This window comes from Rutilus rutilus (genome assembly GCF_951802725.1).
Source record: "Rutilus rutilus genome assembly, chromosome: 3".
In the NCBI taxonomy this organism is placed as follows: domain Eukaryota; kingdom Metazoa; phylum Chordata; class Actinopteri; order Cypriniformes; family Leuciscidae; genus Rutilus; species Rutilus rutilus.
Genome location: NC_140211.1, coordinates 9,734,882 through 9,747,173, shown reverse-complemented (window position 1 = coordinate 9,747,173; position 12,292 = coordinate 9,734,882). Strand labels below are relative to the sequence as shown.

General features: G+C 36.8%; 1 protein-coding gene across 1 annotated transcript; it reads right to left on the bottom strand.

Annotated features, from left to right (window-relative positions):
• Positions 1 to 6,330: 6,330 nt before the first annotated feature.
• fis1 (fission, mitochondrial 1) lies at positions 6,331 to 11,633 on the bottom strand. Its single transcript, XM_084403896.1, has 5 exons — positions 11,489 to 11,633; positions 10,805 to 10,937; positions 10,319 to 10,395; positions 9,546 to 9,651; positions 6,331 to 6,917 (listed from the first exon to the last, which is right to left on the bottom strand). The coding sequence occupies exons 1-5, from the start codon at positions 11,531 to 11,533 to the stop codon at positions 6,817 to 6,819; spliced, it is 462 nt and encodes a 153-aa protein (XP_084260022.1). The 5' UTR covers positions 11,534 to 11,633; the 3' UTR covers positions 6,331 to 6,816.
• Between the last annotated feature and the right edge of the window lie 659 nt (positions 11,634 to 12,292).

The following is a 12,292-nucleotide window of genomic DNA, read 5'->3' as shown; positions in this document are numbered from 1 at the left end:
TTGACCAAAGAAACGCAAAACAGACGGTGGGTCGAACACTTTCAAGGGACGCTTAATCAACCGTCCCCGAGAGGATCCTCCAACTGGACGAATTTGCGCAAACAGAATATCTACCCATCGCTAACGGATGCATTGGAATAGCAGAAGTCATGATGGCAGTGCGTACACTTAAAAATGGGAAGGCCGCGGGCATGGATGAAATCGCCGCCGAGATGCTAAAAAATGGAGGCTGGGAGCCTGGGAAAAATGGAGGCTGGGAGCAGATCGGTAAGTGCTAATGCAAGCACTTACCGATCTGGTCAATGCCTGTTGGGTGGATGCAAAAGTCCCTGAAGACTGGCAGAAAGGGGTGATTGTCCGTCTGCCTAAGAAAGGCAACCTGTCCGACTGTAACAACTGGATTGGCATCACTCTACTCTCAGTGCCTGGGAAGGTCCTTTGCTCCATCCTGCTCCGAAGGTTGAGGCAAGCAGTGGACAAGCAATTGCGTGAAGAGCAAGCAGGTTTCCGGAGTGGTCGATCAGTCACAGAGCAAATCTTTGTTCTCCGAACAATCATCCAACAAAGCCTCGAGTTCCAGCAACGTCTTTCAGTCAATTTCATCGACTTAGTGAATGCTTTTGATAGCATCCACCGTGAAACCCTTTGGCGGATTGCCCGCTTGTATGGCATTCCCGACCACTATGTGAAGCTCTTCCGCAGCCTGTACCAGAATTCCAGCTGTTGCATACGAACAGACGATGGAGTGGCAGAATCATTCAATATCGAAACCGGAGTCCGACAGGGATGTATTCTATCTCAATTCCTGTTTCTGCTTGTGATCGATTTCATTATGCGGTGAGCTGTGGACCAGGCGGACCTTGGATTATCATGGACGGACATGCGTCGCCTTGCAGACCTCGACTTCGCAGACGATATCGCTCTCATCGGCCGAATGCAGAAGATCCTCAGTAATATGACAGGAAGTCTGCAAGAAGAGGCCTCGAGAGTTGGATTACGAATTAATACCTTGAAGACCAAGATTATGCGCATTGGGTATGCGTGTTCAAACATACCAGTCCGTATTGGGCAACTACAAATTGAAGAAGTCGACAGCTTCATCTATCTGGGAAGTGTTGTGGCCAGCGATGGGAATGCGGAACGCGATGTGGTCTCTCGAAACGGAAAGGGTTTCACAGTTTATCAACAGCTTTTAACAGCTATAATATATATATATTACTTAAACTTAAAACCATTTTTTGCTCTTTCAGCATTATCCTGAACATTGTACAAGCATCCGTTTCACGCATCACTTCTTTTTGATTTTCCCGGCAAAACGTCCCGAGTCCTTCACATAAAAATCAGTCTACAGGCTTTCATAGAAAACCTATAGGAAGTCGAGGAAGGTCTCGTTTTTTATATTTCGTTACAAGCTGTTCACACATAGGCAATAAAGAGCGATTAATACATGAAAATGCGGACAAAATAGCCAGTTTAAAACATGCAGTGGCGAGGCTACATTTTTGTAATTCTTTCAATCGTTAACCTGGCTGGCCTAATAACAATAGATAGTTTTAGTGGATTTTAATAGGCTAACCAGAAGTTTAGTCAAATGTTTTGGATTTTTCTAAAAGGACACTATCAAAAGAGGGAAAATGGGAACTACTGGGTGGAGTGATTAAATGAACAACTGAAGAAGCTGTTGAGAGTGTTTATCTACAACAGCCTTTATCCCTATAGTCTCATTATCAGTCTCTCTGCTTCAGATATCCTCATAAAATTCATCAGCTGGTTAACAGACCAGCACACGCACAGTCACTAAACTTCTAGGAATCTACGTCACTGTCAATTCAGGTTGTTTAATTTTCATTTACACTTTATACAGGGTTCACTGAACACTGAAACACTTGTGAGGAGACCTAAACACAAAACAGACACACAGTAGGAAGACATTTTGCATACAATCAATAAAGTAAAAAAAAAAATAAAGTAAAGATAAAGTAACTCATAATGACATGATTAAGTAAATGGTGCATATACCCTATACTCTCCCTGTTAAAAAAAAAAAGAGAAACTCTACAATGTAATGCACATTATATACAACATATTAAAAGAATATATTAAAAAGGATTACTATAACCACAGGCAATGTTTTATCAACACATTTAATCAAATATTACATTATTCCTGGCACACACCTGGCTAATGTCTCCGATTAAGTGTGTCAACATTTACAAGAAATAGGATTTAGTCACTGATGATATCACGGAAATGCCTACAAAAAGACCAACATGTTTAAATAAAGCAAATGACAAGCAAAGCCTTCATTAATGTTTAATAACTAAGGAGGAAAAATATCCATCTCTGGAAAAAAAGAAGAAGATAATCAGATTTGACAATAAGTATCAGATTATTGTGAAATCTCTCCGAAGAACATGAAGACTATTGATTTTAAGGTCTTACTGTACAAAGACCTATAAGTGATTAACTTATTTTATTGATTTGAGACTAAGATATTGCTGAAAATAGGCAAAATGGCAAACCGTATCTTGGAAGGTTAACATGCATATTTCCAAATCAATTCCTAGTAAAAGGAAATAAGTATGTTGCAATACATGGTTTTGTAAATTCTGTATCATGAAAGGATCAATCTATCTGTGAATTATCTATCCATCCATCCATCCATCCATCCAAATTAACAATATGCTGGATTTTTTTAGACCACAATAATTTATTAGTATAGGGCCTCCTTTTGCAGCCAATATAGCATCAGTTTGTCTTGGGAATGACAGAAACGTCCTTCACAGTGTCCGGAGGGATTTTGACCCTTTCTTCTTCCAGAACAGTGGACAGGTCACGATGTGATGCTGGTGGACGAAAAAAATGTCTGACTTGCTCTTCCAAAGTACCCTAACGTGGCTCAAAAATATTTAGATCTGGTGACAGTGCAGTACATGGGAAATGTTCCACTTCACTTTCATGTTCATCAGTGTGTGTGTATTGGTGCATTATCATCCTGATACATGCCCCCCCACCCACAGGTGAAACATTATTGAATGGTTCGGTAGTCCTTCACTCTCAGAAAAAAAAAAAAAAGGTACAAAGCTGGGCAGAACCTTAAGGTACAAAAGCTAAAATGAACTAATATGTACATTTAAAGTACTAATATGTACACTTGAGGAACTAATATGTACTTTTAAAGTACTAATATGTACCTTTAAGGTAAGTACCATGTAGGGGTAAATAAGGTACAAAGATGTACATTTTCGCTTTTGTACCTTAGTGCACTGCCCCAGTTACACCTTTGTACCTTTTTTGGCAGTGACGTACCCATCAAGAACAGTAGAGAATGCTATGATAATACTAGGATGTTACGCATCTTTGGGGTTTCCCCACACCGTAGTCCCACAGATGTTGGAAAGACAGTGAAGGTGGACTCATCAGAGAACATGTTTCATATTGTCCACAACCCAAGATTTGCACTGTTGGCACCAATGAAACGGGCATTTGGCATTGGCATGAGTGACCAAAGGTTTGGCTATAGCAGCCCGACCATGAATATTGACTCTGTGGAGCTCCAGACCAAACAGGAGAGTCGAGGTGCACATTTAATTCTGCAGCGAGATAGGCAGCTGTGGTTTTATGTTTTTTGAATACAACCAGGATAAGCACCTGGACAACATTACCCATATCTCTCGATACAGTACAAAGACTTGCTGTCCTGGTCACAGATGAGCCAGTGAGACGGCCAACAACAATTTATTAGGGATGCACCAATATGAACATTTTGTCTGACACCGATAACCGATAATTCTTTATATTTGAAAGCCGATAATGATACATTGGCCAATAAATCTAAATCAACATTTTTATATCATGCCAACATGGAATGTTTCCAGCACCTTGTCGAATCTGCCACAAACTGTTCTGAAGGAAACCTTTTGGTCTAACCCGCTAACAATAAAGTGGCCGGTGAGTATGTGTATATACACACATAATACATACATACATAGTCAATGTATCAATAATCAATGTTTAACTCTTTCACGTGTAACATGAAAATGGTGAGGACCAAAGTTAGACTATAGGTGCTGCCGCTGTGTTGAAGCGCTTGAGTGATTGTTCTATAGGTTTTAAAGGTCAGGTTTATGAATAGCTTGCTTGACTATGGCTATAACTTTAATTGCTCTTTCAACAAACACAATAGTTTTCACATCACCTAAATGACACTTGTGATAACTGGACGTTTATGGGGACCATAGAAGGAGTGGGGGCTTCTTGCAGGGATGCTGAATCATGGTCCTGGAGATCTATCCTCCTTCAGATCGATCTATCGTTCAGTTCAGACCCTTCTCTAACACACCTGTACACGGCAAACTAGCTTTAATTCAACTCTGACATGGTGCTCTATCAGAGATCAATGATCCCTGCCAAGTTTACTGTGTTAAATGAAATTGGGCAATTGACACGTGAAAGTGTCTTTTAAATGACACCTGTGTGCCGTATAAAACCAAAGACAGACAAGATTAGCTGGTAAAAATGTGTTGTTTACTCAGCAGGAAGGCCGATTTCTACAAGCAGGATTGAATTGTGTGGGAACATGTCAGTGGAAAAGATGTGTGTGTGTGTGTGTGAATCAGCTGTGGGGATATTTGTTTGCCTATTTTACACAGAGAAAGTGTCATGTAAATGCACATTTGTAGCGTGTTAACAAGGATATGAGTAAATGAAGTTTGAGCTCTGAACCCAAGATGTTGTAAATCTTTTTTTATGATTCCTTTATTGTGTTGCGTGACATCGATGGGGAGCAAACTCAAACTCATACTTTTTAAATAACTAGGAAAACATTTGCCTCTGTATTGTTTACCTGATTCAGAAATGACCCTATATGTTTCAATCGTACTTGGATTGAGATTTTGGATTTGCTGTAATACAAAAATGCTTTAATCAAAGTTTTTCCATTTACTACATGAGAGAAAAAAAAACAATCCTTTGTAATCTGAACTAAAATTGTACAACACTAACATTGACTTTAATGGGATTAAATGATCTTTGTGAGCTCGACTTTGTGAAAAGTTAATTTGACATTTCAGTTCATTCGGTTTTATTTTCTTTCGGTGCTGATTTTAATGTGATCGTCCCACAAACTTCAATAAAGCTAAGACTTGTCAAGTCACAGACGGACAAATAGAAGAGTTATTTTCATCATTTGCTTTACCAGTTAATTAGTAACCACAATACTGTGTTATAAAATGATGTTACTGATGGCAACCATAAACCCTAGCATTGTAAAGCCGAGATGTCTTAACAGTCCTGAGATGAATAATGTGGGAAGATCGAATTGTACCCAACATTAAATTTGATGCTATTATCAGCCATTATCTTAAATAAACATGTTTTACAGGGAATTTGTTACTTTCAAGGTCTGAAAGTTGTTGATTTAAATCAATGTTGGAGATACTCCCACATCCGAGTCTCTGAGCTAATGATGCACGGAGGACAACGACTTAGTGAGTGACTATTTAACCAGCAGTTTCAGAAATTAAAGCATCAGTTTTTTCCTTACCACCACTCCCAGATCTTTTGACTAATAAATCTAAGACTTCCCCAGTGATTTTTACAGAGAATGCACTCAGTAAGAGCAAATTAGGCCATAGAAATCTCCATGCATGGAAATCACCATTTTAAAATGTCCTGCAATTTCCGGGTGTTTCGTGATTGTGGGAATCTTACTGAGGCAAACATAACTTAAAACCATTATAAACCTTACTAGGCAGTAAAACAGGACATATTGCACATCAAACCTACATTAGCCTCTCCAATAATGTGTGGAGGACAAACAAAACACTGGGGGAAAACGTGATTTTATATCTATAATAGGCATTTATCCCAGTACCTGTGATGAACTGAACGAGACAGAAATAATGATACTGTATGGTTAAAAAAGACCCGTTTCATACCTATACATGACAACTGCTCTCGGGCTCAGCAGCAGCATGAACGCAGATCTGAATGTTTCGCTGTGATCGTACTTGTCAAAGGTTTAATAGACACAGGTGAATCGTTGTCATTTAGAAATAGGATCGTGTGGGTGTTTGAATCGAGATCGAGATCTTTTAACGATTATTCACGCAGTTCTGTTTTTCAGTATGAAATCTAGGAGCAGACAGAGAGAGACACACACACACACACACACTGTCACAGTTGAAAGCACATGTAAACTGACGGGTGATAAACTTTGCTGACAATGAAGACTTGTAAGAAAATGAATTACAAGGTTGACCCTGGTCACGCATGACACTTCCAAATCAAACCAGCCAAATAATGTGCAAGGCATGCAAATACACCGGATCACTTTAGTAAGCACACATTTTAATTCTTTAACACATATGAGGTATTACTGAAGTTTATCAAAATATTGATTACCTATAGTGTAAATACAGTTATATATTAAAAAAAAATCCCAAAGGTGCATGCTATTACAATACATCTCATCCATAATGGCAAATCTTTGGCAAGCATCTGTAGTTGAACTGCATTAAAAAAAAATTAAAGTAAATAGTTAAAGTAAATTAAAAATAACTTTTTTTTGTTTGTTTTTTGTTTATTCCAACCCCACATTTCTATACATACCAAAAAGAGCTGGGGAGCAAAAAAAAAAAAAAAAACCTAGGTAAAATATGATCACTTTATTATGAAAGACATGGCAGAATAATACAAATTAAAAAAGGGGCGAGGCTTCCTTATGGTTTTATGTGATTATATGATTTTATGAAATCATAGAGTCTCTTTTCTGAAGAGGAAAGGAATCAAAGTACGCTTCTCGGGAACTCCATATTAGGACTTTGCACCTTTGGACACGGCCAAACCAATAAGACCAGCCAATCCGGCCACACCTAATCCAATACCGCCAACGATCGCCATGCCAACCAAGCCATCTGAAAAGAACGGGGAAATAAGAGAGAGATTTCTTCACTACTGCCTTTGGCGTTGCTGTAATCACTTGTATCTTTAATGCAACAGATTGAGTATGTGTACATGTGCATCAAATTCTGCTGGAGGTCTACATTTATTTATGTTTATACATGTACAGATATCAGAATATTCATGTGTACATGGTTGTAACTCGAGTTATGTAATCAGATTACTTTTTTCAAGTAACGCTTTACTTTTGATTTTACAAGAAAATATCTGAGATACTTTTTCAAATAGGTAACTCAAGTTACTTTGTTTTCACATTTGACTGACAGCTTTTCTGTCCTCATGTTGAGAGAAATCGTGAGTAAGTGCAGAGGAGTTGTGTGTGTGAACATGATGGTTACTGTAATTCTAGAGCATGCATTTACTCATCTCACTTGCACAAAAACCGATTCAGTATTCCTCAAAATGAATAAAATTTGTGAAATGTAAACTCAGAATATTACACAAACCTGCAATATTTCAATGTTGAATAACACAAATATACTTTATGTATTTAATCTCGCTTTTATGTCTTTGCTGCTGACCTTCGATGATCAAACTCAACCGTACTAAAATAAAAGACTTTTTTCTCTCGCAATTGCAAGTTTATAGAGATTAGTTACAATTACCTTATTTAGTTTTTATTCTGTGGCGAAAACAAGCCTCCATATATTTCATCCCAAAATGAAAAAAAAAAAAGCATTTTGCATAAAAACAATGAAGCCTGTTTTAAGACCATTAACATTTTGACCAATTTTCAGGACAGTAAAGCATATTTTACCTGCAAATTCTCTTCACTGTAAGTGCAAGAAAATCTCGTTCTTATTACTGAAATGAACCATCTGAACAATGATTTGTGCATAAATTGTGTAAATAAATTAATTGCGTTTCTAATGCACCAAATTGTCAATGTCAACATGCATATGACATAAGTGGTCCAAAAAGCAGGCTTCATTATGCTAAATATTTTTTCTTCTAATTATGAAATGATTTGGAATTTTTTTTTTATATTATGTTTTTTTTTTATTTTTTTTATTGAGAATATAAAACATCATGTAAATACAGGCTACTTATAAACCAACTGGAATGCTTTTGGAGATGCCAAACCCTTCAGATTTGGGCATTTTCTTATTGGCACTGGTAAAGCGATGATGATGAGATGTGACTGTTAGGAATCAAGCTCTAGTTCATGTGTGATAACTGCTGTTGGCTCCTCCAGTTTGTTTTTGTCAGAATTTGCATTTCCTTCAGCCTGAGGCTTACTCGGTTCACTTTTGGTGAAAGGCCCTTTAATTTTGGAAAAATAAAACTTTTTTTTTGTTATAAAAACAAAAACAAAAACAAAAACAAGCAAGCCCAGGCCAGATGAGAAAAAGTAACGCAAATGTAATGTAACCCATTACTTTCAATAAAAAGTAACTAAGTAACGCAATTAGTTACTTTTTTAGGCAGTAACGCAATATTGTAATGTATAACTTTGAAACGTAACTTTCTCCAACACTGGTTGTAAGTATGACAATATACACGTGCGTTTCCATCCCTGCTGTTACACTGGTTATCAGTGGTCAACCGGTTAATCGGCCGATATTTGGCATATCGACAAAGCTTAATTTTTTAGCAGCCATTTCTCTAATATTCACATGATTCTAATATGCTGGTTTTCTGCTCATTAAACATTAATGTTGAAATCAGTTGCACTGCTTAAAGAATAATTCCGGTATTTAACACTTTGAGTCTATTTTGTAGTGTGTTTTGGATGAACAAGAGTGGTGGACAAAGAAATTTTTACAATGGTTCCTGTCTCGACTTTTTGACTATTTTAGAATTTCCCATGATCGCTTTAGAATGGGAGTCTATGGTCATGCACAAACATGTCCTTAAAACAACCCTTAACGTTCGTTTTCAAAACTGTGCAACTCACCGAGTGGTTAGTGGTGTTCGTTGATGATTAAAAACAAATATATCGGCGCAATGTATGATTTCAATCCGTTTATTCTTCTATAGTGGAACTATTTTTTCAGATACCTCACAACCGCGTATAAACTTCCACTCGATATTTGAGTCTGAATGGGCTACTTTTTTAAATGCTTTTCCGTTCCCGGTAGCGCAGTAATATCAACGAGCAATGAGTCCTCCAACAGAAATCAATGGGATTTTACAAAATGCCAAATAAAACACGACAGAAACTGTATTTCGCTACTCTACTTGTTTTGGAACATCAACGAACACCACTAACCACTCGGTGAGTTGCACAGTTTTGAAAACGAACGTTAAGGGTTGTTTTAAGGACATGTTTGTGCATGGCCATAGACTCCCATTCTAAAGCGGTCATGGGCAATTCTAAAATAGTCAAAAAGTCGAGACAGGAACCATTGTCAATTTCTTTGTCCACCACTCTTGTTCATCCAAAACAAACTACAAAATAGACTCAAAGTGTTAAATACCGGAATTATCCTTTAATTTTTTTAGGGGCATCCTTGCAGAGTTAAATGCATGAATTCCTTTAAAAAAATAAAATGTACTGACTGCAAACCTTTGAATGGTAGTGTATCCTATTTAATAAAGGCCATTGACTGATGTTTTTCTTGTCTGTCGTTGTATCTCACCTTTTTTCAGCGCATCGTTGATGAGTTTCTCCAGTTCCAGGGCCTGTTTGTTACCTGGTTCGGTCTTCAGCAGAGTACGAATGTACTTCAGTGCTCTCTCATACTCCTGAGAGAAGAAGAAAAGATAGATGCAGGGTGGTAAAGAGAGCAAAACAAAGGGAGAAAGATTACATTTATCCAAGTACATCCAAAACCTGTTTCTGGAGGCCCTGAAATAAACACTTCTGAACATTTCCCGTATTATTAGAATGATTTCTGAAAGATCATGTGACACTGAAGACTGGAGTAATGATGCTGAATATTAAGCTTTGATCACAGGAATAAATTACATTTCAAAATATATGAAAATAGAAAAGTTATTTTAGATTCTAATAATATTTTGCCGTTTTTACAGTATTTTTGATCAAATAAATGCAGCATTGATGAGAATAAAAGACTTCTTTAAAAAAATGCATTCAATATATATATGCTTTTCCCATGATTTTGGAGTAAATTTGAGCAGGACGTACTCAACAGGTTTCCTGAGATTTACGTCTAGTACAGCTACTTCATCTGGCACTCTGATCGAACCGTTTATACAATTATGTGACAATAAAGTGACTAAATTTAAATTATGCAGTAAAGTCATAGGCTTCCAGGAACATAGTTGAGAAACACTGATTTAATTAGATGACAAAGATATGTGATATATATAAAAATAAACATTTATTAGCAGTGACGTCATCATCATCCCAGATAATAAATCAGATTTGTCTGGGAAAATACTAACCCACCTTGAGTCTGTAGTTTGCAACAGCAAGGTAGAAGAGAAAATCTCTCTGATCGTCTTTTTTACTCGCTTGAACCAGTTCTGGTAAAAGAAAAATGAATCACTTTTTACTGAATTTGAAAACAAGAACGTGCTGGAGCTCACGCAGGCCCAGACTAAAGGGATAGTTAAACTTCTGTCATCATTTACTCACTCGCATGTCGTTCCAAACCTGTATGAGTTTCTTTCTTCTGTTGAACACAATAGAAGATATTTTGAAGAATGTTGGTCATCAAACAATTGACTTCCATAGTATCCTACTATTGAAATCAATGGCTACCATCAACTGTTTGATTACCAACATTCTTCAAAATATCTTCTTTGGTGTTCAACAGAAGAAAGACACTCATACAGGTTTGGAACGACATGCGGGTGAGTAAATGATGACAGAATTTTCACTTTTGGGTGAACTATCCCTTAACCAAAAACTAGGACTTGCTGAAGCACTGACCTTCCAAAAGCTGAATGCCTTTTACAATGTCATTTGTGTACTTGCTTCTGATCAAACACCAGGCGTACTCAAAGGTGGTTTCCTTTGAAACAGGTCCTTTCACCAGCTCTGCGCTATACTTCTTCTCAAACCTCTGGAAGACAAAAAAAAAGAAAAAAAAAGTCCCGTCAGTGGATGAATGGGATCTTGGGAATCAGATTCACTCAGTTGCATCAGTGGGAGGATGATGTCAGGATCATGTGCTCCCCCTGGCCGACAAACACAGACTAAGAAAAACTTTCACCTACATCGTGAATTAAAGCAGAGTAACATCTGTTTCCATTTAAATAATAGGTGTAACGATAGGTGTAATATTAAAGTCACAAAAACTAATAAAATAGGTGTTTTTATCCCTTAAAAGCATAGGATTTATAATGGTAGGCCTACTCTTACATAAGTCAATAACTTACATCAAAGTCCCTTTAAGACTGTGTATAAAGTTTTTGCTAACAATGAGTAGAGGAGACATAAGTAAAACATACGTCATGGTCATTGTTGTTGTTTTGATGCGGTACAGTAGAGCTGCTGCGTCAACGTCAACCGAAACTCCCGGTTATAACCGAATATACCGATGATTTTGCCACATACAACCTTAATCGAAGTCATTTTGGATTTACAGTCGTTAAAGGAGATAAAATGGTTTACCTTCAGATCTTCTGGTGCCACTACATCTGACACAACCGCCTCCATGTTCGCGGAAGAAAAACCAACACTAGCTTGTACACTAAGTTGTCAAAATAAAAGACTGATTATGTCATATTCCGTTTCAGCTGTATATCTGTCTTCCGATTTTTAATAAACTATGACCATGTTATTTTAATATATACCATGGCCCTGAATGATTAACATGTGCTTTATTTGGTACTCCAGGATCCTTAAAAATATGGTATTAATATTACTATTTGTTTTTAAACAATCATGGTATTATTAGTGATATATTTATATTTAGTAAGGTAATTTTTATACGAAGCTCAAATAAATAAATAAAAGCCCAAAAACGATTTTTTAAATCGTTTATTTACTCTCCTTTCCTGACATCTTAAATATTAAACCCAGAGCTTTGTTGAGTAAATGATTGAAATTTTGTGTAAGTGAAGAGCTTGATACGTATGGTATACGAGACATCTATGTGAATAAATTATTTTTAAAAGGGTGAAAATGAATGTCAGTGAATTGTGTCTATGTGATGACGTTTCGTTGAAAATGTCAAAAATGTCCATTGTTAGTAGACAAGATAAATAATCCAACGAGAGCTTGAAAAGTAAGACTTTATTGTCTGAAAAATGACAGGATTATAGTTGAAAAAACCTTACTACTACTACTACTTCTAGTTATTATTATTAATATTATTATTATTAGTAGTAGTACGTAGTATTACAATATTTGTATGGGTATTTACTTAATTGTGTGTTTGTTTGTTTATTGATTGATTCGGTCCAATAATTTTAA

Excerpts from the sequence above, each read along its gene's own strand:
- fis1 (XM_084403896.1), bottom strand. The coding sequence starts at position 11,533 with ATGGAGGCGGTTGTGTCAGATGTAGTGGCACCAGAAGATCTGAAG. Across the intron at positions 10,396-10,804 it reads AGGCATTCAGCTTTTGGAAG|AACTGGTTCAAGCGAGTAAA; the intron begins GTCAGTGCTTCA and ends TTCTTTTACCAG. Across the intron at positions 6,918-9,545 it reads CAACGATGCGCTGAAAAAAG|ATGGCTTGGTTGGCATGGCG; the intron begins GTGAGATACAAC and ends CGTTCTTTTCAG.